We start from the raw sequence: 26,382 nt of genomic DNA, 5'->3' as shown, positions 1-26,382 counted from the left end.
ATCCAATTGATATTACGATGAATCAACGCTACGTAGAAAAACGTATGCGGTTGCGTTGCTGTCGAAGCCGTGATTATTCTTATACAAATCTCTATATATATACTGGATGTGTCATACATTAACAATAAATTGTTTGACAAACATAGAGGAAAACACGTTTCGTGTTGAATTCCTTCGCTGAAATAGGAAATAAGCGTGTCAAATACAATTGATTTACCACGGACGAAAAAAAAAAAGTGCCGTGAAGTAAATAAAAGCGAAGTTCATGTGTGTCATTTGGATTATGTACTGTGTGTACAATATACTTTATGTGTGTGTTTGATGTTGAATTTATATTGATATGGTTGTGTGAGATACGAACGTAACATGCAGTGTCTGTGGAATATCAACTTCTGACAAAGTCACTTCATGTGATTAACATTTCAGCCTTACAATGAAATAGACGTGTTTAATTTTTGGTGCGCGCAGTTAAGTTGTTTTTTTTTTTCTGTTTAAAAGTTTATTTTCTACCATTTCCCCTCGAGAGCACACAAAAGTTCAACACTATAAAAGAAACGTCATTTGTTCGGACTCGCAATAAAAAAAATAAAGTTGTGTTCATTTTAGCAGAGCAAGAAAATAAAACATTTTTATTAAACCAGAAAAGGTATATATCGTTAATTTGCGGAGAAAAACAATTGCGAGATAGAAAGAGTAAAGTTAGACCATCAACGCCACTAGTGGATAAATAAAATCGGGATTTTCATTCAAAAATCAACCCAAATAAACGAAGTAAGTGATCTTTCAGCCAAACATGACAATCTCTCTTTCCACAACAGTGTATTCCTATTCAGTCAAACAACTTGTGAGAGATGGATCGGTGAATGAAAAAAAAATTAAAAAAACAGAGAGAAAAAAAGAGTAAAAATGAAAGAGTACGCAGTCAATTGAGCCGTGTGTTGTAAATCAGTTGTTACCTACGTGATCATTTTTACAGTCACTTCAAATGATTAGACGAACATACATAGCAACAAATACACACAATACAAATATGCACGCACAAAGAAACGAACGCTCATTCCATTGCATTACGGTCAAAACACACACACACACACACATTGAACTTTACGATTCTTCTTCCTTCATACGACATGCATTAATTTCATTTCAATTTTTTTTTTCGGTTTTGTTGATTGTCCCTTTTTTGTTGCTTCGTTTGGGTTTTTCGTTGCGACGAAAAGGTCTCAAATATAAACAAGCAAACATTAATTGTAACAGCCAGCAGCAACGACAATGACAACGACGATAGCGGTGGTAGTAGCAATAAAATGTGCGTTGTCATACGTACATTGTACCACAGCGAATGATAATTGTTTTATAGCACAATTTGTGATACTTCACTGAATATATCGTTTACCAGTGTTTCCAGATTTGTTTCCTGTCGTAAAAGATTTTTGATGTCAGTGAGAAATTCTCAACTCTGGAAGCAATTTGATGAAGCCCGTCGTATCGAGCAGGCGGCCAGTTTCGAAAGAGTAAAAAAAATGTTTCACCAATTTGACGAAATAGAGGTTTCGTTGTACTTCATACGACCGTCGCGGTTTTATAATTCATTATCGCACACGTGAACGTGTAATTTCTATTATTTTTGCATGCTTTTTTCATTTCGGTGTGCCGCAATTCTGTTCAGCTGACTCTGTCTTCGAGACAGGCCAACAAGTGGTTGTGATAGCGCATTTGTTTCTTTTTTCTTTCATTTATCGTGAGCATGCACTAAATGCGAAACCAACGGAAAATTCGGTATTTTATTCTTTTTACGATTTTTTTTACTTTGCTTGTAAAACACAACTGATTGCCAACGTTCGGAATTGCTTACGCAGTGTTCGACAGATAAATTCGAGTGTTTTTGAAATCGCCCAAAGTGAGATAACGCGCCCAATTCGGTGTAGATAATTGGAAAATATCAATAGGAACATTGATAAATCAACGTGCTAGGCAACACAGCCAATTTTATCATTTGCCTGTCAATGACTACAGTGTGCAGCATCTACGAAATGGGAAGCAATTTAATGAATGAAAAATCATTTGCGTCATCTTTGGAATTGTGATGCACAAGTGTTGCGAATGATGATCATATCAGAAATGAAATTTAAGTCACTAACCAGTTCGACAGACACACGATCCAATCAAGTTTTACTGCGGTTTTACTAGTTCAAGGTATTTTCAAAATGCACAAAATTTCCAATACATTACTAAAACAGCCATTAAAACTAGATACTTCTGAGAATGGAAAATTCTCGTAAAATTTCATATCTAATTTACGGTTCAACATTGTTTTCGCATTCAAGTTATTGCTACGATTAAAACTTGATTTTCTTGATGCGCCAGTGATTGTACACGGTTTTTTTTTTCTTTCTATTTGGTGCGGTTTTTTTCTATCTCTTTCTAGCTTTTTCCTCCCCGATTCAATTCATGCTACTATATACGGCTATTTTTGTTGCAATGTGTACGTGGCTTCGTTGTCGTTGTTGTCGTCGTCGCCGTTGTCTCCTCTTCCTCACTCACTTTTGATTTTGGAATAAATTTTTTTGTCGGAATTAGCTATTCATGCATTCAAATCGAATGCCGATTTATTGAATATAAATTATTTCTGCTTGAAAACACAACGGTTGGAAAGAAAAGGAAAAAGAGAAAGAGAAAAAGTCAATCGGCTAAAAGCCGAAAGACAGTTTTGTCGATACATGGCTATCGATAAGGCAATATTACTTGCGGCCGGCAGTTTGTTCTGATTTTCGTTGTTGTTGTTTCGGTTCTCCTATGTGTGTGTGTATGTGTGTGTTTTTTCTTTCTGAAAATGGATTTTTTCATCTATAAACGAAAGCGGACACAATGTATTCAAAATAGGCATTGCCGTGCCTATAAAACATGAAATATTCTCGCTCGTTCCTCATTCGCTGTGGCTAACGTATTCCGGTGACTGTTTGCCGGGAATGATCGAACATATGATGAATGATACTCTCGATTTACAATTGAAAATAGATGCTTGAGCACACACACCAGAGAACAGTGACGATAGTCAAACGTAGACGAGAAAATGGAGAGTGTTTCGATGGAATGGCTCAACAACAATTTGAATTACCAAAATTTATTTGGTGCCAAATTTGAAACGCGTCATGTAAATTATGCGCCGGCGCTGTTATGTAATGTGCTCTTTGGAATCGGTTTCAATTTGGTTTTCATGGGAAACTATTATTCAAATTGCGCTGCCAAATCCAATCAAACCGAATGAGATTCGGTCAACACAACTATCTGTTTAGCTTCAATGTCAACGCATCAAAACGAGGCATTCGAACTCACTTCACGACAAATCCCATGTCGCCTTAATCATTTGTAAATAAAAAAAGCTGAGGCGCTTGTGTGCGTCTGATATCAAAGCAAAATGAGTCGCACTTCGACCTTTTCATTCATTCATATTTCTCGAAATTCCAAGCTGACGTATTGAAACGACCGTTTTTGTTGTTGCTAGAATACCACCATAAAATGACCCAAATATTTGGTGTTGCGCTTCCCTCGTGCTGTCTGTGCGAATAGACAGAAAACTACTAACATCGTACTCACATTTGACAGAGAACTTTCTACTCATCAGCTAACAAATGAATTGCACATATTAGAAAAGGAAAAGAATAAAATGGAATCAATTGCAATTGCACGTTGAATTATAAAACGCAGTGACACAATTTTCTATTGTAAACATAACTTATCGGTTGTGCATCGACTGTAATCTATAATAGTAATCACCAGCTATTTTAATCACGACACACGCAAACGAAATCGAAACAAAAAATGGAAAAGAATTAGAAGACGAACAACAAAAACGATTCCGTACTACTCGTTTCGGAGTGAGAATTCTCGGAGCAAAATCGAAAGTTGATCGTTGCACACAGAAAATATGTGGATCAATGTGGAATTAACACCAATCTGTGAACAACAGCTACCAATTTTCGCAAATAAAATTCAATCGAAAACTAGAACGAACGGACAAGATTAGTGAACCATAGAGCCACGTCATCAGGAGCCCTTGACCTTTTGCCACTTTTTAAAATACTTTTTCAATACTTATCTCTCTGTTTCAAATTGCAACCGAAAAAAAATATAATACGCAATTTTAAAACTCGTTACCTTTGCGTGTGTTTGTGCGAATGCAGGCCATTGTCATCGAAACTGAGATGCAAATTCAGTTTGAAAATTTTGAAGCCAAGTTTATTCACTATCGATCAACTCCTCGTGCTTCATTGCTACTTATCAACGTTCAAATTACGCGTCGTATCGCATTTGCGAGGGAAAACTATTGGTCATTACAACAACCGTATTTATTTTAGTGGCAATATTAGTATGTTTGTTTGTTTTGCCATTTAATTAGATAAAATAGTATTGGAATTGTTAGTACTATCACGTGTACCGTGATAAGAAAGCCTAAAAATGTTTCGTGGCTTTGTTTGATTGAAAGCAAACAAAGTGATCAAATTTCATGTGGTGCGTTGTATATGCGCCTTTTGTACCAAGAAAGAAAAGGTCCCAAACCATACACATTGAATGACATTTTTTCTCCTTCGATGGCCATTCAAATCGATTGTATAAGGTGTTAAGCCGTTACCAATGAGAATGATCGAGAATGATGGCGTCGAAGGCTTGTAAAAATAAATAAATAAATGAGTTATGGTGTGAAATGGGCTACAGAAAATAAGAGATCGTTTATATGTTACGTGGCTGGAGTGAGGTTTGCATGTTGATTGTTGCGCGACAAGTGGATACCGCACTCTGAGATTTCGCTTTCTTCACCAAGCAAAAACAGCCAACGATATTATATCACTACACATACTGGACTCGATTGCCTCACACATGCGCAAATTGTGTGCGAGAGAGAGAAAAACGCGCATTTCACCAAAATCAAACAAGCAAGCATCCGAATCGAAACGAGTTTAAAGTTGACGGCGTCGAGTATCATTTCAAGTTAATCATTCGCATAACCAGTATCACACTGCGAGTGCGAAAGAAACAACGAGTGATTTCTGGAATGATTTGGAAAGTTGATTTTCTCAATGATACGTGTGTGTATGTGTATGTTTTGATAGAGATTCTCCATACGTTGGGTTGTGTGTGACGCCACCAGTAGTATATATATTCGCCAACGATAACTTACCATGAACGATGATTTGTCAAAAAATTATGAACTACGCAAATTCCAGCTAATTAAGAATTCTGATAACATTCAAACCACTGTGGTTGACAACCACTTGAATTATCATCAATACACAGTTATTTGAAGCTTTTTGCCATAAAATATTTTTGTGCGACGCTCTGTGACACAGCATTATTGTAGCTTTTTTTCGGCTGAGTCAGAGTTGCTTTCAACTAAGATCCCACTTTCTGTTTGAACGATTTCAAAAACATTTTCAAAATATCAAACCGATAAGATAAATTTATGACCATTTTAAACCTTTGATTTGTCTCTAGGAATCGTTTTATCATATGTTCAACTCTTAATCTCATTCAATCAAAGATACCACATTTTTGCGTGTGTTGTTCGTATATTATCATCGTTAAAATTGTTAAGCTCAAAGTCATTGCTAGCATTGAATCAGCAAAAATATTTCGATTTTGAGGCAAATTTTGCTAATCATTCATACGGTGGCAGTTGTTACAATACAGAAACAAAATCAAACACGACGACCTTGAGTCATGAATATCTGCGCTATGATCTTCAACTTATCGGAAAAACGATTCAATGTAGAACATCAACACGGAAAGTAGACACATTCAGTTAGAAAGCAAATTCGGTTTCATACAGTTTTGTGTTGTTGAAGTTGAACGATTGTGAATTTTGCCAGACAAGTAATTATTAGGTAGAGTCAGTTGTTGAGTGATGCATCAACTTTCGATTACTTCCTCAATTTGCGAACAACACTGATAATTGATAAGGTTTACGGTGAGAATCCAGAAAATTTTTAGTTGCCTAAAGCAGTGAATCCAACATATGCGTATATCGGTTAAACTGAAAAAAAAAATTCCATGGGCTTTTGTGTGTTTCGGTTCCGGAACAAAGCTCTATCGATTTTCAAGTTCAAATACAAATTTCCCGGATCACTATTAAAACCAGTTCGAATTAATTGAAAAATTCCGAAGAAATGTGGATTGAAATCGCCGAATAGCCACAGCCCAGGCTGGTCGGTGTGTCCACTGTCCAGTCGTGTATTTAAGTAATTATAAAAAGAAATCTTGTCCTCTTTTTCCGGTCATTGGAAACTAATTTAATTTACAATATTCAGCCAGAGTTTGGCGTTGTAACAATAAATGAATGTGAGAGACATTTTTCAATAGATAATTGAATAATGCCAGCGATTCGGTAAAGTTCTGCTCGGAACAAAGCATCCACAGCATGCTCACTTATGCAAGGGTATTTAGTTGTGCACTTTGGAGAAAATATACAGTAGCTCTGAAAACCGGTTTGTGCAACTGAAGTTTACAAGCTGCAAAACAATTTCATTTGTAATCGTATGCTTTTCGTCAGCAATTCAAATGAATCACATGTTAAACACTGGATGAAGTGGTCGTAATTTCAGAACTCTGACGCAATCGATGTGCAGAATCTGTGCATCAAAAGGGAATGATCAACACAACGCAACCCAAGCACATTCACCCTAGTATAACAACGTTGTTAGAACCTTCTGACACACTTCTGATTATCTCGAAATAGAATACATAAACGTAAACGTGTTTCTCTCTTTTTTTTTTTTAAATATCAAAGATATTTTAATGGTATTTTCATTGTCACGGGTTGAATGTGTCCGATGAAACTGGTCTAGTAGCGAGCAAAGACTTTTTTTTTTGTCATTTCATTATAGTTTTTTTTATCTGTCTCTCCTCTGTTGCTCAATCAACGATATCAATTCAAGTAACACAGAATAAATAAGGAAGAAACAGTGTGTAATTGAGAATGACGCAGATAGAAAAAAGTGAACTTGACTCGTGCCGTTTTATCTAATTTATGCAATAAAACACATGTGCTTCATTAACATTGGTTGATATTTTTTTCCTGTTTGCAGTAATGTCGGATTCAAAAGAAATACCTGCCGGTGAAGAGGCTGCCGCTCAGGCTGCCACACAGGATGAGCAGGCCTCTTTTGACTTGGGGACGATCGATATCATTCTATTAGTCATAATAGCCCTTAGCTGCATTTATTATTTGCTCTTCAAACGCAATAAAAAGGAAGAGAAACCAATTACAAGATCATATGCCATACAGTAAGTGTTTTGTCCTTTGATATCGAAATAAATAAAAAAAACTAAACAATCGATTACTTTTGGAACAAACAAAAAAAAAACAGGCCGACACAAATGAACACAGTCCAATCCATGGATAATTCGTTTATTAAGAAATTGAAAGCTTCTGGCCGTAGTTTGGTTGTATTTTATGGCTCGCAAACGGGAACTGCCGAAGAGTTTGCTGGCCGTTTGGCCAAAGAAGGCATTCGTTACCAACTGAAAGGAATGGTTGCCGATCCCGAAGAATGTGATATGGTATGAAAATATATATTGTTTTACTTTGTCGAGACGTAAATTATGTGCGTCTAACTCAAATTGATTGTCTTTTTTATTCATTAATTTAGGAAGAACTCTTGCAAATGAAAACAATTGAAAATTCATTGGCCGTTTTCTGTTTGGCAACATACGGTGAAGGTGATCCAACCGATAATGCAATGGAATTCTGGGAGTGGATCCAAGGTGATGTCGATTTGGCCGGTCTCAATTATGCGGTGAGTAAATTCCACTACAATTTTTTTTTCCAATTGTTTCGTCACTCAATTTCGGCAAAGAACGGAATGTAATGTCGATCATAAAACGTACGTAATATTGTACATACAGTAAAATCACCGATAACTTGAGATTACATCAAATTTAGGACATTGTCTCACTTATTGTACCCAAAATCGAAAATTCATCGCGTATGAATGAATGATCTCTGATGCAAACCTACCGACTGTCTTGCAATTCAGACTTATGCAAACAACTTTTGTTTACATGCATAAAATCCAGTTTGTCTTTTCCTCCATCGCAACGGTTTGCTATATAATTTTTGACCAAAAAACACCAAAAGTATCGCAGAGCGAGACAGAGAGAGAGAGAAATATGCCGAATGACCTTCATATCGTGAAAACCAACACGATACCGTACGTCAAATAAAATTCAATTCAATAAATGGACGTGTGCTCACATTGTAACTCTTATATTGCTGTATCATTGTGTGGATGTGTCATGACGGCGTGTGTTTATTTGATTTCTGTTGTTTTTCTTTGTCTTCTTCTTCATCGTTGTTAATCATTTTCAACGACGTCATGTACACACGTTCAACAAACTGACCCAATCGAAACAGTTTTTGGCGGCGTGTGTACGGCATGTGGAGTTTTTTTTTTATTTCGTGTATGACGATCGAAATGAAAATGTATTCAGTGAACTCGGTCACCTCTTTTAATTTGTGTAGCGCTGGCCGAGCGTTTCGATGTGGCAAAGCCCAAGCGTTAATTATTTAACAGCTAAACGATTTCATCTAGCAAATTCTGTGAATACATTTTTGTAAGTTACAATCAAACCAAACCACTTGTAATGGTATCAATTGGTGCTTTCATAAGCAAATGGCCGGCTGCATAAAGAAAAAAAAAACGCAACAACAATAACAACAATATTCGGCTTACAAATAAACAAATAACCACGAATTTCGTTGCATAACAGCTGCCCATCATATCGTAAGCCGTTGTGCGTATGCAATTCAATTCTTCTACATTGATTCTCCTCGCATGAAAGCCTTTCACTTTGGCCATCTTGTGTGTGTGAGAGTGGTGTGTGGTATATGTTTGTGTTTATGACCAACGAAATTCAATTTCGTAAATTCAATTTGCGTGAAATGTTTACTTGCGGATATTCCAATTCAATCCCAACGCTTGACATCACACTGTGGAAAATGGAATACGTGACCATTGCGGTCAATTTGCGACTTTTTCCCTCTTTTTTTTTTTGTATTTACTCGTATGAACAAAAATCGAAAAATTACAACACACAATTAATTAGCACTCGAACAAAATTAGTTAATGGGACACAAACATGACTGTGGGTCAACGCTTTGTGTACGTGTATGAATCAATCGAGTATCAAAGCCAATAATTCACCCGATAACTTTGCGAATAATTAAAATTGGTGGCAATACACGGCTGAGAAGTTCATAAAAGGGTTCGAACATTCACTGCAAATTGAATGTGATTTTATTTTCTGTTGCCAACCAGAATGACAACTGAGTATAAAAATTAGGACATCGTGGATTATGTTCTTGTTCCGTTAATTAAAACTAAAAACACGGCTAATCCGATGGTTGAGAAATTCCAGCGTTCAGCAATGTCAGTTGATCGAATCGAATCGATCGCGCTCTGAGACTCCGTACATACGTGTCGCATCAAAGGTTAAGCAATTTCTATAAAATCACTCGTCAATTGAGTATTCAATTAGTTTGGCGTGCATTATTTTTGTTTACTTCATATACAAATAGCTCAGTTTATTGTATGAAATGAAGTGAACAAAAAATGCGCTGAATTGACACAATGAGAATATTCAGTGTGATTTTGAGTCATTTGGTCAACTTAAACAAATTTTTGTGCTGCACTCCAATCGATTACGTAAAGAAATATTTGCTTCGTTTCAATATTTATCGGCCCGTTGCGTTTTTCGCTGACCAGAGTCGATATTCAATGCACATACACTTGAAGTGAAGATGAAAAATTACGGCTGTTGTTGTCAGGCATGTAAACACACAGTGGCCGCGCAATAGAATCTCCTCTATGACAGGGGCTAAACGAAGCAATTTTGCTGTAATCATTCAATGATTGATGATGATGATGGCGATGAAAAAAATAACATGATTTAATTTTATTTCCTACTTTTGCTTCAATCAAAAAATCAACAAACACTCATGCAATCACGGGCCATCACACATGCAAACCCATCAACACAACACTTGAAGCAACATGTGTATTTATTATTTACTTGCACTGAACGAACGTACCAACGAACGACGCAACGCAACGGAACGCTTCGATTGACAAATACACACGCACATGTCTGCTCTGTGTATTATTGACAGACGGCCACAAACGTCAGGGTTTTAATCATATGTGCTATCAGCTCAAGATCATATTCACGTGTGTGGCAGTAACAGACGACGAGCTGATTTTAATTTTATTCTATTTGTTGTAAATTATTATTCAAATTTGTTTCATTTGCTTATGCAGTTTCAATTCCTTTAAACTATCATTCGATTTGACGACGATGTAGACCTGTGTCCAGTCACATACACCAAAGAAATCGCATTTTAATTGAACGTTATTCAAACAAAATTATGACTCGTACGCACGTACAATTTGCACATTCATCGCTGTTAAGCTATTTCTCATACAATTCAAGTGCGATTGTGGCGAGTCATTGGAACAAACTGAATTACGTTAGACTATTGATTGATTATGTAAAGAACAAACAGCGAACAAACGAACTGTCCGTACGACAGAATGTGATGAGAACAAAGCTTTATTTTAGTGCTAGGAATTTGTGTTCAAATCAATTGGTACTTGTTGGTCGAAATAATTTTGAATTACGTACATGATTTATTGTAATTGTTGTTGTGATCAGGAGCTAAACATTATCTTATCAATTCGGAATTTTTTTTTTCTTTCAGGTATTTGGTCTTGGTAACAAGACATACGAGCATTACAATAAAGTCGCCATTTATGTCGACAAACGGTTAGAAGAATTAGGTGCAACCCGTGTATTTGAATTGGGTCTTGGAGACGATGATGCAAAGTAAGCACTTCATTCAATTACTTCAATCTTTTGAGTTATTATTATACATTTTCATAATACTAATAACGATACTTTTAATTCATGAAATTCACAGCATCGAAGATGATTTCATTACATGGAAAGAGAGATTATGGCCAACCGTTTGCGATTACTTTGGCATTGAGAGCACTGGTGAAGATGTTCTAATTCGTCAATATCGATTGTTGGAACAACCAGAAGTGGCACCAGATCGTATCTACTCCGGAGAAGTGGCTCGTTTGCACTCATTGGAGAATCAACGTCCGCCATTCGATGCAAAGAATCCATTCCTTGCCACAATGAAAGTGAACCGTGAATTGCATAAAGGCGGTGTTCGTTCGTGCATGCACATCGAATTCGATATCGAAGGCTCGAAAATGCGCTACGAGGCTGGTGACCACATTGCACTATTCCCAACCAACGATCGCGATTTGGTTGAACGATTGGGCAAACTTTGTGATGCCAAGTTGGATACCGTCTTCTCGTTGATTAATACGGATTTGGAAAGCAGCAAGAAACATCCATTCCCTTGTCCAACCACCTATCGCACCGCATTGACTCATTACATTGAAATTACGGCAATTCCGCGTACGCACATCCTCAAAGAATTGGCCGAATACTGTTCAGACGAAAAGGACAAGGAATTCTTGAAACTGATTTCATCGACATCACCTGAAGGAAAGGCCCAATATCAATCATGGATTCATGATGCTTGCCGCAATGTTGTCCACATTTTGGAAGATATCAAATCGTGTAAACCACCAATTGATCACATTTGTGAAATTCTGCCACGTCTTCAGCCACGTTACTACTCGATTTCATCGTCAGCTAAACTATATCCAACAACTGTGCACGTCACCGCTGTTTTAGTGCAATACGAAACCAAAGCTGGCCGAACAAACAAAGGTGTTGCCACAACATATTTGGCTGCCCGTCATCCTGAAGACGCCAGCGAACCACCAAAAGTGCCGGTATTTATTCGCAAGAGTCAGTTCCGTTTGCCAAATAAAACCGAAACACCAGTCATTATGATTGGACCGGGCACTGGTTTGGCGCCATTCAGAGGTTTCATCCAGGAACGTGACTTGCTGCATCGGGATGGCAAAACTGTTGGCGACACCATTTTGTATTTCGGATGCCGTAAAAAGAGTGAAGATTTCATTTATGAAGAGGCAAGTTTCTTATGCGATCTCAAACTTTTAGTTGTGAAATTTATCATCGAAAAATTATCTTAACTCGAATGAGGCTAAAATCAGCATTATGATTAACCGAAGCCAATTTCTCTTTTGCAGGAATTGAATGAGTATGTACAAAATGGAACGCTAAAATTGCGAACTGCTTTCTCCAGAGATCAGCCAGAGAAAGTTTATGTCACAAATCTGTTGCGAGAAGACACTGATTTGGTGTGGCAAGTCATTGACAATAAGGGTCACGTATATATTTGCGGGTAAGCATAGTTTTACTCACTAAATCTCACATTACAATTCTAATTTTTCGTTAACAAACCACTAATCGCCGAATATTTTCCTTCCGTCTGTAGTGACGCCAAAAATATGGCCACCGACGTTAGAAATATTCTACTGAATATCATCAAAACCAAAGGAAATATGGATGAAGCAAGCGCTGTGCAATACCTGAAGAAAATGGAAGCACAAAAAAGATATTCGGCCGATGTCTGGAGTTAGACTCATCATCACGGACGGCTATCACCACCACCACCACCAACACAATAAATTAAACAAATTATATATAAAAAATATTTTTATAATAATGAATAGTTAATTTTGAAATTTTTAAATTCGAATAAAAGAAAACTAATTGTTCAATTCATTTCACTTTTCTTTTCGGTAGCATTTTAAATTGATTTTATCTTTGGTCATAACGTCGAATGTCTGAACATAAGAAAGAAAATAAGTTCACACCGCATGTGGTTGAAAGTTCATAATAGTATCACCATTTTATCGAAATAAAATGTTATAAATGCGAAAAAAATTCTTTTATTAATGTCCTGTTTCAAAGTAAATCTATTTTATTTTTTATTTTTTATTGAGTATGAGGTGTAAATAATAGGAAAAATCCCTTTTACAATTTATCACCTATAGTTTGGTTTTTACAATTTTGATAGTTACTTTGGTCAAAGCATTTAAACATTTCAGTTAAAATAAAAAGAAAACTATTGAATTCACGAAAATGAGTGAGAAAGGAAAAAGAAATTCTTATAAAAGAATGAAAAATAATCGAAATCGCATCTATCTATGTAGATGATAGTGGCCAATGTGCAAATGTCGGTAGCTGAAGACTACATTGAAGCATTGATTCGCTGTTTATTGACAGCACGTTTTGTAATGCTCTACAACAACAATTCCATTCGATTCAGCTGACTTTTGGAAATGGTCCATGGGACAAGTGTATTTTTGACAGAACAACAATAATCACAACATTCAATAGGAATAACTATGTATTTATTTATAAAAAATAATGGAAAAGAACAATAAGTTCCTTTGATTTTAACTAAAAAAAAATCTGTTTGATCTATACTGATGACTCGCATATGATTAGAACATTTTTATGGAATAATAGCTTTTATTTTTTTATGAAAAGAGGTAAAGTTGCATTTAAGATATCAGTCCACTTGGAGTTTCGCTTTGAGAGTTGAAGACTTTGAGTCAATGAATTAAAGTTAAGTACATGTCATGGAATGATTATTCAGATTAGAATCGTTTATCACGTGGTCATTTGTTTATGTTAGATATTTTTTTCATGGGTCAATCTGGAAAAACAAACGAAAATAAACATCCGATATAAATAAAACTGTTTACAAATGTGGATTCATCCATATGTTTGTTGATTTAAATGAATGAAAATCATTGTTGAGCACATAAAGTGTTCATTTGTTCAAGATTTGAGGGCTTACTCACCCATTTCTATAATAAGATTGTTTATGTTTCATACTTCTTGTGAAACGTTTTCATTTTTCGGCATGTTTTCTGCTTCCGTTTCGTTTTCAATCTCTTCGTCATTTTGGTTGTCAGCATCGTCGTCGTCGTCGGCGGCTGTGAAAACCGTTTCCAGAACTTTGAAACGTTTCGCGGAGATTGTCTCAATTTCTTCATCGTTCAATCGACGTTTCAAAGTAAACTTCACTGGGATCGACATCATTCTATCCAAACTCTGAAATAACATGATATTTTGCTATCAACGCATTGTCCTGTTTCATGAACATATTTTGCTGAAGCTACAAGCATACCTGCGTATCGATACCAAAGCGATCCAAATCATAGTGATAGTGTTTCCAGCCACTGTTGATCTTTTTCTTCCATTCAATGGCACAGTAGGCGGAATTGGGGAATTGACGTAAATACGGAAGATCCGACTTCGGATTCAAAATACGAAATCTAAAGCAAAAAAAAAATCCTGATGAAAATAGTGCATGACCAATTGCTATTGACAATGTGTCACTTACGTGCCCAAGTTGTAACCTTGCTCGTGAGCAATTGCTTTCATCTGGGCCATAACAATTTCATACCGCTTCATCTCATCAACGATTTCGGCATCAACATGTGCGAGCGTTTTCTCACGTGCTTCATACCAATCACCGATTGCCATGAACGTACCCATGTGGAAATTACGCACTTGAATCCAAATGTAGCGCTGGAATTGACACAATGCGTTGAAAATACAGTAAATGTGTTGAAATATTACTAATTGTTCAGAAGATTTGATTAGAACGGTTGAACATTACTATATTTAGTCAGAGTTTGGTGGTGAAACAATAAAATTAAATAAAATCAGAGATTTGCATCACTTTTATCTGCCAATTATTGCACATTTAATGAACAATCAGTCGAATTCGAATACCTTAACCAAAGACCAAACGGAATTTTTCTGATAAAAATGGTTTTGACACAACAGCGACATCATACGTATGCGAAGCTCGGGCGTTGAGATCAATGTAGTTCTCATTATGTGACGGAATGTTTGCGGGAAATAGAATGCCATTGGAAAAATGTTGGCCATTTGTGAAATGTGCTGTGAACTCTCTTCCATCTGTGACAGAAAATTGGCGTTCACATGACCGAATGTCGATCGAACCACGGCATTCAAAATGACAGACAGCACATAGTCACAATCAGCCGGCGTGTAATTGTAGTATAACAGTTGTGCGTTGACAAATTCGTTGCGAACCATTTCTTGTTTGTATTGATCGCTGATTGCAACTTCGTAGACATGTCCTCGCATTACATCTTTGAAACAAAATTATGAAATTTGTTGTAGAAAAAAAAAGTGTTGAAAAACAATCAAAGAAATCAAAATGTGGCGAAAAATTGTGCACAATAAAGTCACTATTACCTTTAATGTACGGTTTGACATAGCTATACAAAAATGGTATTTGAGCGCAGATACCCAAAATGAAACCAGGCACAAGTGACGGCGTGATTTCGCGAATGTGCACCTCACAAGTGTACTTGTCGATGTAAATGTACGAACGCATTAGATAAATACATTCTTCAACCGAATGTGGAATTTGCAAATTTTTCGGCAAATCCATTGTACTTCTTCTGCGAGTATTCGTTCAAATTCAATTCTTTCGCTTGATTTATCGTCTTTCTCTGACTTGTGCACCAATATCAATTGTGGTGTGATTTGTTTTGACTACGTTTTTTACTGGACGTGCAAAAACAAAATGGCACATGAATCGACAAGTGTGTGCAATTCGATCTGGTTCGATCGATGTTCACAGTGCGGAATCCTTAGTTAAACTAACGGCAAAAATCCAAAATCAGCACAATGCACTACGATGTATGCAAAATACGAATGTTCGGATGAGCGCGCGCAGGGTTGTCACATTCGAACAGAATCGAAATGTTGCGGCTTTTCGAACTGCGAACTGTCAGAACGTCTGACGAAGTGAAGTAATGAAGAAAAAGAAGAAGAAACACAGCTAAATAAAAGCGTATAGTTCGACAGGCGGATTTTGTTGCCAATTTTTCATGTTGTGGTTTATCTCAAGAAAACATCAATATTCCCATCAAATTTGTTGGAATTGTTCACAGAAAGTCGTAAAATAAAAAAAAAAATGTCGCACAATTATATTGTGACAGCACAAAAACCAACCGCAGTTACTGCGTGTGTTACAGGTGAATATTTTCAATGCGTAGAATAAAATTCAGTGTGGACAAAAAAAATAAAACATAGCCAAAGACCCTGTATTCATTTTTTTTTCGGTCCGTCTGTTATATACGCTCATATAGTTATATAGGTTATGTTCAAGTATTTTTTTTGTGTTATTATTAATGTTACAATGAAACTGTTCTATTTTTGGTGCATTTTAAATAAAAAAAATTCTGTTGTGTTTCAGGCAATTTCACGTCATCAGAAGATTTAAATTTAATAGTGGCGAAAAATTCGCGCCTTGAAATATATTTGGTGACGCCAGAAGGTTTGAGACCATTGAAAGAGGTTGGCGTGTACGGTAAAATTGCTGTTTTGAAACATTTTCGACCAGCTGTAAGTGCCCCGTGATGAGTTGAAATGTGTTTGTTTCGTTTAAATGTGAAAATATTAATTTATTCATAATTTTTTAGGGTGAGAAAAGGGATCGTCTGTTCGTACTAACGCAGCGCTACAATGCCATGATATTGGAATGTCAGTCAAACGGTGATGATATTGATATCGTAACCAAAGCACATGGTAATGTGGCCGACCGAGTTGGCAAGAAAGCTGAAACCGGCATTTTAGCCGTCATCGATCCAAAAGCACGTGTTATTGGACTGCGTCTGTATGAGGGTCTCTTCAAAATTATTCCATTAGACAAAGACACAAACGAACTCAAAGCAACCAGTTTGAGGTAAACAACAATTTAGTTTATCTTTTCAATTGACATATTCACTGATGACCGGTTTCATTTTTAGGATGGAAGAATTGTCTGTGCAAGATGTTGAATTTTTATACGGATGCTCGAATCCCACATTGATTGTTATACATCAAGACATAAACGGACGTCACATTAAAACACATGAGATCAATTTGCGCGACAAAGAATTCATGAAAGTTGCCTGGAAGCAAGACAATGTCGAAACAGAGGCAACAATGTTGATCCCAGTGCCGTCTCCACTTGGCGGTGCCATTGTCATTGGACAAGAGTCGGTTGTTTACCACGATGGCAGTAGCTATGTTGCAGTTGCACCACCGATCATAAAGGTTTGCATCATTCAATTGGCATGAAAAAATGGAATTAATCGTGTAAATCTGAATAAATTCAAATCCAAATTTTTCCAAAAATTACAGCAAAGTTCTATAAACTGCTATGCACGTGTTGACAGTCATGGTTTTCGTTATCTATTGGGAAATATGACTGGCAATCTGTTTATGCTGTTCTTGGAGAGCGAGGAAAACTCAAAGGGAGAACTCGTTGTGAAAGATTTAAAAGTGGAACTGCTTGGTTTGTCTGCCAATTCATCATTTTATTTTAGTGATGAAATAGAAGTAAAACACTAATCTAATAAGAATATTCTGGGTTTCAGGTGAAATATCCATTCCTGAGTGTATCACGTACTTAGACAACGGTGTATTGTTCATTGGATCTCGTCACGGTGACTCACAACTGGTGAAGCTAAGCACAACAGTCAATGAGAATGGATCGTACGTGATTCCAATGGAAACGTTCACAAATCTTGGCCCAATTCTGGATATTTGTGTCGTTGATTTGGAGCGACAGGGCCAAGGGCAAATGATCACGTGCTCTGGCTCGTTCAAAGAAGGTTCATTGCGAATAATTCGCAATGGAATTGGCATACAAGAGCATGCATGCATTGATTTGCCGGGTATCAAGGGAATGTGGGCATTGAAGCTCGGCATCGAAGATACCCTGTTTGACAATACATTGGTATTGGCATTTGTTGGCCACACTCGTATCCTCACATTGACAAATGAAGAAGTTGAAGAGACGGAAGTCAGTGGATTTTTGAGCGATCGCCAAACATTCTACTGTGGAAATGTCGATCACAATCAAATCATTCAAATAACTTCATCGTCGGCCCGATTGATTCAAACACAATCCGGCACATTGGTGAATGAATGGAAGCCAAGTGACGATGGTCGCATCAGTGTTGTGGCCTGCAACAGTTCTCAATTGGTTTGTGCTTCGGCCTGTGACGTTTACTACATTGAAATTATGGATGGTGAACTGATTCAGCGATCTCACACGACATTACCTCATGAAGTGGCATGCTTAGACATATCACTGTTGGATCCGAAATCGGATAAGGCCAACTTCGTTGCAGTCGGTCTATGGACAGATATTTCTGTCACCATTTTGAAAGTGCCAACACTGGAAATTTTGAATAACGAGAAATTGGGCGGTGAAATGATACCGCGATCAATTTTAATGACTAATTTCGAGGGCATCAATTATCTGTTATGCGCTTTGGGCGATGGTTCCATGTACTATTTCACACTCAATGCAACAGAAGCTACATTGAAAGATAAGAAAAAAGTCACACTCGGCACACAGCCGACCATTTTGAAAACCTTCCGATCACTGTCCACAACAAATGTATTCGCCTGCTCCGATCGACCGACGGTTATCTACTCATCAAATCATAAATTAGTTTTCTCAAATGTAAACTTGAAAGAGGTGAATCACATGTGCTCGTTGAACGCACAAGCATACCCAGACAGTTTGGCATTGGCAACGAAAAACTCGGTGATTCTGGGCACAATCGATGAAATTCAGAAACTACACATTCGAACCGTTGCGTTGGGTGAATCACCGCGACGCATCGCCTACCAAGAGAGCTCACAAACATTTGGCGTAATCACATCACGAACTGACATTCAAGATGGATCCGGTTTGACACCGTCACGTCCCAGTGCATCAACTCAAACACAAAATATTACGACGTCGAGCAATATGACACTACTGAAACCGGGCGCCGGTCTATCGAATGTCAACAATGAATTTGGACACGAGGTGGAAATTTACAATCTGCTCATCATCGATCAAAACACATTTGAAGTATTGCATGCACATCACTTTATGCAAACCGAATATGTCTTATCAATTATATCGGCCCGTTTGGGAGAAGATCCAAACACTTATTTTGTCGTCGGCACTGCCCTGGTCAATCCCGATGAAACAGAACCAAAGGTATGGATATGAATAGATTATCTCTCGAACAGTTTATTTTCGAAGTATCACTACAACTCATTACTCTCATTTCAATCTGATTTATAGTGTGGTCGTATCATCGTTTATCATTATGCGGACAGTAAACTTACTCAAGTTAGTGACAAGGAGGTAAAAGGTGCAGTTTACTCGCTGGTTGAATTTAATGGAAAAGTTTTGGCCAGCATCAACAGTACAGTTCGTTTATTCGAATGGACAAGCGACAAGGATCTTCGATTGGAGTGCAGCCACTTCAACAATATTATCGCTTTATACGTTAAAACGAAAGGTAAAATACACTTGGAATAATACCTTGGCACTCGCAATAGAGAAACAAACGATTCTTTTGAATTGATTTAATTATTTTCTTGTGAATTGCTTCTATTCAGGTGACTTCATTTTGGTTGGTGATTTAATGAGGTCGATAACGCTATTGCAACATAAACAAATGGAAGGTAGTTTCGAAGAAATCTCTCGCGATTATGAACCAAAATGGATGACAGCCGTTGAAATAATCGACGATGAAACATTTTTGGGAGCGGAAAATGAACTGAATTTGATCGTTTGCCAAAAAGATAGGTAAATGCACTGATAGCATTACAATTCAATGCTATTTGAGTCAGTTTCTGTATTTGACAAATGTTGATTTCTTTGCAGTGCTGCGACAACGGATGAGGAGCGTCAACAGATGCCCGAAGTGGCCCATTATCATTTAGGCGATATGGTGAATGTGTTCCGTCATGGATCATTAGTCATGCAAAATGTTGGTGAAAAAACCACACCAACGCAGGGCTGTATTCTATATGGAACAGTGAGCGGTGCGATAGGTTTAGTCACACAAATACCAGCCGATTTCTACGAATTTTTGCGATCGCTTGAATCACGGCTAACGCAAACCATCAAAAGTGTCGGCAAAATTGAACACTCATTCTATCGTAGCTACTACACGGACATGAAACAAGAACCATGTGAAGGATTCATTGATGGCGATTTGGTTGAAAGCTTTTTGGATTTGAACCGAGAAAAAATGACTGAAACGATATCTGGCTTGGAAATTGTGAGTTTATAAATAGCTTCAGACTTATTCACAGAATTGAAATCTGTGGAATTTTTCCAAATTTCATACCAATTTCTCATTGCAGACCGATTCAAATGGATTGAAAGAGGCAACAGTGGACGATGTCATAAAAATAGTTGAGGATCTAACGCGGATCCATTAAATGCCGTTCTTTTTCTGTACAACAATTTGTCGTACATTTTGCTTTCAATAGCTTCTAATTGTGTTTTATATTAATGAATACTTGCGTTAGTCTGTACCAAAACTTTTCAGACGGTTACTATTTAGTATATTACTTTAACTGAGGTTCATTTTTTTTCCAGTGCCCAATTTTGTTTGAAATAAAAAATATACAAAATTTGGAAAACAAACATTTTGCATCTTTTTTTTCTGTTGAAACGAAAAAAAAAAAACATTTTTTCCCTTTAGTACTATACCGTATTCACATTTCGACATATGTTTTCATTTCAATTGACTGCGTTGAGCGCCAAATTCGTTTTTTCGAACATGAATTCGTGTGTGTGTCAATTGAGTTCGAAATAAAGTGACAGTTCCATACGGTGTTTTACTCACCGAAATATTCTTCTCATGTGTGCTCACAACACGCGTATCAGTTTGTCTCATTCACTCGTATGTCACACTGACTAGCGCTAAGGAATAACAGTAAAAGAGTTAAAACGAAACAGAATCAGTTGACGTTAGCCCATAATACAAATTTATTATCCTTTTTTGCCTGTCAGACAGAAACCAATAACAAATGTTGTGTAAACTTACAAATCGTTCAGAAATCACTTTTCATTGCTAAACAAATGCACACACAGTGTGTGACCGTATAGATAGATAGTGTGAATTGAATCAGTGCTATTGTTTTGAGTTTATTTTTGATACACGATACAACTCTCTCTCTAGAGCGAGTAAAAGAAACAAAGAGTAATGCATCACTATTTTGAGAATGTTATACAGTTGTTGACGATTGTGTATATTTTATGCAATCAAATCATTGGTTTGAATTCAAAATCGTCAATTTTGTGGAAATTAAATGATAAAAGTGGAAAAATTGTTAGCTACAGCGATAGTCATCAACACGTAAGTGTCCGTGCGCGCGGATATGCCGTACAATAGTATCATACGAATTATGCTTGGTTTTGGTGTGTGCGTTCACTCGCTCGTATACGTTTTGGTGTACACGAACCATGATTTGGTGTACACGAGCCACATCATCGCCTATTAGATATTTGCTCATTAAAAATGTATCGATTTTACCGTTTCCAGTTGGCCAAGGAAATACGTGAGATTTATGAGAACGATGCCATTTTCTCAATAATCGCATCGGCCAGTGGAATGAAAAGCACTGATAATTGGGAGAAAGATGTCGACAGAACATGTACAGCCGATTATTTATATACACACAGAGCATACAAGTAAGTGCTTTGTGGCTTTGCTCTGATATATAATCACCACAACCATATTCTTCTCAATTCTCATAAAATAAAACTATTTATAGTGCTTATCAGCCGATGCATAATGCGAGTCAAAAGCGATCCGTATCCGAAATTAACTTAGACTGCGGCCGTCCCGTTAGTTTTTCATTCTATGATGATCTGATTGGAATATCGCTGCGATACAGTCATCCGTTAGTTCCAGATGCAGAGGTATGTTAGATATGTGTGTAAACCTCGGTGTAAACACGAAATAAGAAATAACTGCATCTCAATGAATACCAAACATGTGTCTATTTATAGGCGGCGTCTGTATTTTTAAAATCCAAAGATCATCGAAATATGAAAACATTTGACGTTGACACGCTGGAGAAGCGATTGAAGAAAGCAAAACGTGACAAACCATGGAACACAAAACTATTCCATCAGATCGGCAATTTCTGGCGAATCAAGGGGAATGCTGGCAAATCGATTGATTGCTTTCGAAGTGCACTGATTATGGATCCGTCGAATGCAGATGTGCTGCATGATTTAGCGAGAGTTTTGTTCTCACTACAATATTTAGACGACGCAATATTTTTAGTTAGACGATCGCTAGAAGCCCAAGCGATTAATCGAAATGCGTGGCGTTCATTTTTCACACTGGGTGAAATCTATCGCTCATATGGACTGTTCCAGCAATCGATTCTCTATTTTAAACAAGCGCTCGAGTTGAATCCAGACCATGAACCAATCATGCAGGCGATTCGAGATATGGAAAAAACCACTCCATCTTACATTCAGTTCTACACAATCGCTATCATTTGTCTGCTGGTGAGGCATCAATTCATTTATGTACATAATCGATTACACGTTTTTATTTTCTTCATACTAAATCTATTGTCTTCGTGTATTCCTCAGGTGATAAGCGTACTGGGCATCATCGTGACGACAAATGAGTTTTCGTGCACACCCGAACCGGTCGATTTAAAAACGTCGCAACGACATTTTAACCGTACCATGACCATTAAATCTCTGAAAGGCTTCGTGCCGCGCTCAAAATCGCGTAAAGCCTAATTATTATACTATCAATTTTCTTTGACGAATCTCTGCAAATTTATTTGTGATAATAGTCATACTTATGCTCTGCCTTTTGTTTGTAAGCAGTTTGCCTGATACTTTGACTCATCCATGACGAAAGACTAAAATACTAAGTGAAAAAAAAAGAAAACAATGAAATCTTGAAGGAACAAAACCGATTTAATATTTCCCCATGGAATTCTTAATGCAGTTCTAAATTTAAGTTTAACTCAACGTAATAATACCAATACGGTTCTTGTGCCTCTAATGCTCTGCATCCCAAGGTTGATTTTTTTTTTTAAAACATTAAGCGAAATATTGTTGAGTAACTCTGACATGTCAATTTCAAACATATAGTCAATAGAATTACGACGAAAATTATGCTCATTAAATTGGCCAACTCGAATTGGCGTATGTTTATGTGTACGTATAAGCGGTGCGTGTACGTATGTGTGGTTGCTGTTTTTTTGTTAAAACAATTCCCAAGAGAATAACACAAATGAAAGCACCGAATCAACAAGGCAAAATATGTTTGTGCATTGTTTAATATGTCATTTTTAGAAACGAACTTTTTTCTAGGGTTTTTCCACGCGAACACATAATTATGTGATTGTCTTTTTTTTTTGGTATGTACTATGTCGTACAGACATACAAACTACACATTGCTATGTACTACTCAAAATGAAATGAGAATAAACCAGGAAAATTTCGTTTTTTTTTTCTATGTATTGTTTTTTCTTTCTTTCCCAGGAGAAACAGAATGCCACATGAATATTCCGGATAAATGAATTCGCTTATTGTTTATGAAAATTATGGTGTGGAATAATTTTTCTGATTGTTTGGTCGATCAGAGGTTGTAATTTCTAAACATCATTAAAAGAGTAATTTATTATGGATTCACGTCGAAACGTAGTCAAATGACATTTTTTTTCGCAACCGACGAACATTTTGAAACAAAAGGATCTAAAGCAAAATCGTTGGTCGAATAATTCGACTCGAATAACAACTTAAGCGTTATATGAACGTGTTTACTCTTTCAATAAATTTGATTAAACACCGCAAATAGTAAACATACCGCAATATTCATGTTAAAATGCCACAGTGCATGGTTTACCAACGCAGTTTATATTATGCAACTTTTCCGAAATGAAAATTGATGCATAGGTCAAACCACATTCATATTGAACACACCATACGTTACACATATGAAATATATACACACGGTGAAAATATCAATCAAAATAGCACTCTCTTGTTGCTCCAGGCGACATATTGAACAATTCATTTCTTGTTGCTTTTTTTCCTCTCTGTCGATCCAGGAATATTATTTATCAAAATTTCAACGTATGCCAACGTCCATATGATGAATAAGCGCTATTAAGAACATGGAAATGGTGTGACGTTGGGACAGGAAGTATGATACGAAAATGTATTGCAAAAAAAGCGGATGTCCACAGTGGAAAAGTGAAATTGACCCAAATCTGCTTGTGCATATGGCTCGGCGCTGGTTTCACTTGGCTCGCATCATTTATCTCTGCCAATCTCTGCTATCGGAGTGTATTTTATTTATTCAACGCCAGTGACTATGGTTCTGTCCCGTACCACGGAAATTTGGTTATGATGAATTGCTAAGAGGAAATGTCTTTTGCAAGCGTACTACTGACCAGGACAACGCATTCATCGTGGCCAGAAACTGTATGTATAACATATAGAAGAAAAACTGAAAACCAGTGTTTCTGGTCGAAAATGTCTTTTTGATGATGTGAAATGCGAAATGGATATTTCATTCACACATACACACAGTAGCTTGACCACCAACCGAATTTCCTAGAACGACTAGATGAAGTCAATTGTATGTTTTGGCCCCCCACAGCAAAAATACGGTTTTAATAACATTAACGTGTCTTCTGTCGTCTTCTTTTGTTAATTTCGTTGTATAGTTAGTGAAATGAATTTTGAGCACACACAAGGGATTCTCATACTCTGGAAATATTTCGAGTTGAGCCTGGGCCTGGGCCTGTGTGTGTTGGCGCGTACGTGTGTGTATGTGGTCAGCCGTCTTTTGCATATAGCCAATGTAAATGTGACGAGACGGGGTTGATCATTATTTTGTAAAATGCTTTATTATGACAACTCGTAATTAGTTATATGTGAGTATTGTGTGCATAGTAAATGTGTATCTTTTTGAAAACACTTTTGGAATATACGATGGATATTGTTTATTGGCTGTCATGATAATGTGCAAGGGCTTTTTTGGCTGCAGCCATTACGTTCTGTGTGTGTGTATGTGTGTGCGCGCGCGCTACGAGACTATCAACAGTATATTTAATCAACAGTGATCAGCAGAGGCGATAAACGATGCGTCAGCATTAGCAATTTATGTTATTTTATGTGCGCGATGGGTGACATCAAACGCTCGTTGCTCCCTTCAATGCATGCATTGACGCAAAAGTTCCGGGAGTTTGAGGGACAAATGATGTTGGCCCATTAGCAAATTTATCGATGTAAAATTGTTTCATTTTTGTGTGCCAAAAATGTTGCGACACTTTGGGTGAGTTTCGACATCAACTGAACAGAACCAAATAAAAACGGAACAAAAAAACGCATCCACATAAAAATCGATTTCACATAACAATTACTTACGGACACAACAACCACTTGCAACATAAAATGGGATGAGAGTTAAGAGTTGTACGTGATGCTACATATTCCCATTCGAACTTAGCACATCATTTATAGAAACAATGTGGAGAATATAACAAAAAAGGAGAGAAACGTTGCTTAAAAATGTTCACGTATCAGAATTCGCTCACCACCATTCGAAAATTTCAAAAGAAAACACACGCTCGCCTGCTGCATCTATACACAATATGTTTGGGACAACGTCGAATAATTAGAATCACATGCACACTTAGCTCCCTCTCAAGTGCCCTGAACAACGTACACTGTGTCACTCCATTCTAAATTTAATTATTTTCAAAAACATAGCGCACGCCTAACTCTAGCATGAATGATGATTATTCAGCAATTTTGACGATGGCTTTTAAAGGAATAAAACCTTAAGCCACTTTACATTTAGTCGCCGGCTTGTCATGTTGATGATCGATATATGCAATTCAGCCTCACAGGTTCATATTGAACACAGATTTTTGCCAAAGAATTGTCCCACACACACACACACACACACATGTATACACCGTACACACAGCATTTTCTCTTTGCAACAATAACGATGAGACCATTGTTCTGCAGCGACGTTCCAATTTACCATCCAGATGAGATACACACAGAAACATAGCTCGACAGCAATTAGTGGATTCGTATCAAAATTAATTGTCACACAGCGCCATGTGTGATGTTGAGACAGACAGAAACCTCTCTTGGGAAAAAATTCTTCTGGTGACTCATATCCAAATGAACGTTGCTGCTCGTTGTACGCAATCAGAAAATGTCCTTGGCTCATGTTGACTAATAAATTCACTTTTATCAAATCAACTCAAAACTCATTAGCCATCATAAGCAAACGAATGAACTGAATATGCCTTTGGGACAATTCTAAATGGCTCATACAAAAGTATGAACAGCATTCTCTCGCAATTGTTTTTTAAATGACTTCAATTTACATTTTGTTTAATTCGATTCAATTTGAAACAATCATCAATGCAACGATTGTGCATACACCGTATGCCATACGGTCATTTGTTTGTCGGTGAATTTCCAACAAAATTAAACGGATGTTTTTCGTATTTACACGTTTCCTGAAC

General features: G+C 37.0%; 4 protein-coding genes across 9 annotated transcripts; 3 read left to right on the top strand and 1 right to left on the bottom strand.

Annotated features, from left to right (window-relative positions):
* Positions 1-84: 84 nt before the first annotated feature.
* LOC129569353 (NADPH--cytochrome P450 reductase) lies at positions 85-12,888 on the top strand. Of its 5 annotated transcripts, XM_055448107.1 has the most exons (9): positions 135-1,779; positions 1,860-2,196; positions 7,083-7,281; positions 7,365-7,557; positions 7,647-7,793; positions 10,754-10,878; positions 10,973-12,068; positions 12,189-12,343; positions 12,437-12,888. In XM_055448107.1, exons 3-9 carry the CDS (start codon positions 7,085-7,087, stop codon positions 12,579-12,581), a joined length of 2,058 nt encoding a protein of 685 aa, XP_055304082.1. In that variant the 5' UTR covers positions 135-1,779; positions 1,860-2,196; positions 7,083-7,084; the 3' UTR covers positions 12,582-12,888. The 5 variants fall into 5 exon arrangements, with proteins under 5 accessions (XP_055304079.1, XP_055304082.1, XP_055304081.1 ...); XM_055448104.1 differs by lacking the exon at positions 1,860-2,196 and having other exon boundaries at positions 85-771; XM_055448106.1 differs by having other exon boundaries at positions 135-2,196.
* Positions 12,889-13,336: 448 nt separating this feature from the next.
* On the bottom strand, positions 13,337-15,536 carry LOC129569359 (uncharacterized). The gene is made up of 6 exons (XM_055448122.1): positions 15,247-15,536; positions 14,755-15,140; positions 14,360-14,547; positions 14,144-14,291; positions 13,815-14,067; positions 13,337-13,666 (listed from the first exon to the last, which is right to left on the bottom strand). Exons 1-5 carry the CDS (start codon positions 15,443-15,445, stop codon positions 13,843-13,845), a joined length of 1,146 nt encoding a protein of 381 aa, XP_055304097.1. The 5' UTR covers positions 15,446-15,536; the 3' UTR covers positions 13,337-13,666; positions 13,815-13,842.
* A 192-nt stretch (positions 15,537-15,728) lies between these two features.
* On the top strand, positions 15,729-20,491 carry LOC129569352 (DNA damage-binding protein 1). The gene is made up of 10 exons (XM_055448102.1): positions 15,729-16,034; positions 16,256-16,404; positions 16,482-16,744; positions 16,809-17,097; positions 17,185-17,338; positions 17,421-19,045; positions 19,133-19,352; positions 19,453-19,642; positions 19,721-20,120; positions 20,206-20,491. Exons 1-10 carry the CDS (start codon positions 15,974-15,976, stop codon positions 20,281-20,283), a joined length of 3,429 nt encoding a protein of 1,142 aa, XP_055304077.1. The 5' UTR covers positions 15,729-15,973; the 3' UTR covers positions 20,284-20,491.
* A 178-nt stretch (positions 20,492-20,669) lies between these two features.
* Positions 20,670-23,342, top strand: LOC129569362 (uncharacterized). Of its 2 annotated transcripts, XM_055448137.1 has the most exons (6): positions 20,737-21,206; positions 21,393-21,541; positions 21,625-21,772; positions 21,863-22,372; positions 22,460-22,604; positions 22,706-23,342. In XM_055448137.1, the coding sequence occupies exons 1-6, from the start codon at positions 21,054-21,056 to the stop codon at positions 22,720-22,722; spliced, it is 1,122 nt and encodes a 373-aa protein (XP_055304112.1). In that variant the 5' UTR covers positions 20,737-21,053; the 3' UTR covers positions 22,723-23,342. The 2 variants fall into 2 exon arrangements, with proteins under 2 accessions (XP_055304113.1, XP_055304112.1); XM_055448138.1 differs by having other exon boundaries at positions 20,670-21,206; positions 22,460-23,342.
* Positions 23,343-26,382: the final 3,040 nt, after the last annotated feature.

This window comes from Sitodiplosis mosellana, unplaced genomic scaffold (genome assembly GCF_009176505.1).
Source record: "Sitodiplosis mosellana isolate CC-2019 unplaced genomic scaffold, AAFC_SMos_1.0 Smas_scaffold_30, whole genome shotgun sequence".
NCBI lineage: Eukaryota > Metazoa > Arthropoda > Insecta > Diptera > Cecidomyiidae > Sitodiplosis > Sitodiplosis mosellana.
This window is presented reverse-complemented; position numbering and strand designations above follow the sequence as displayed.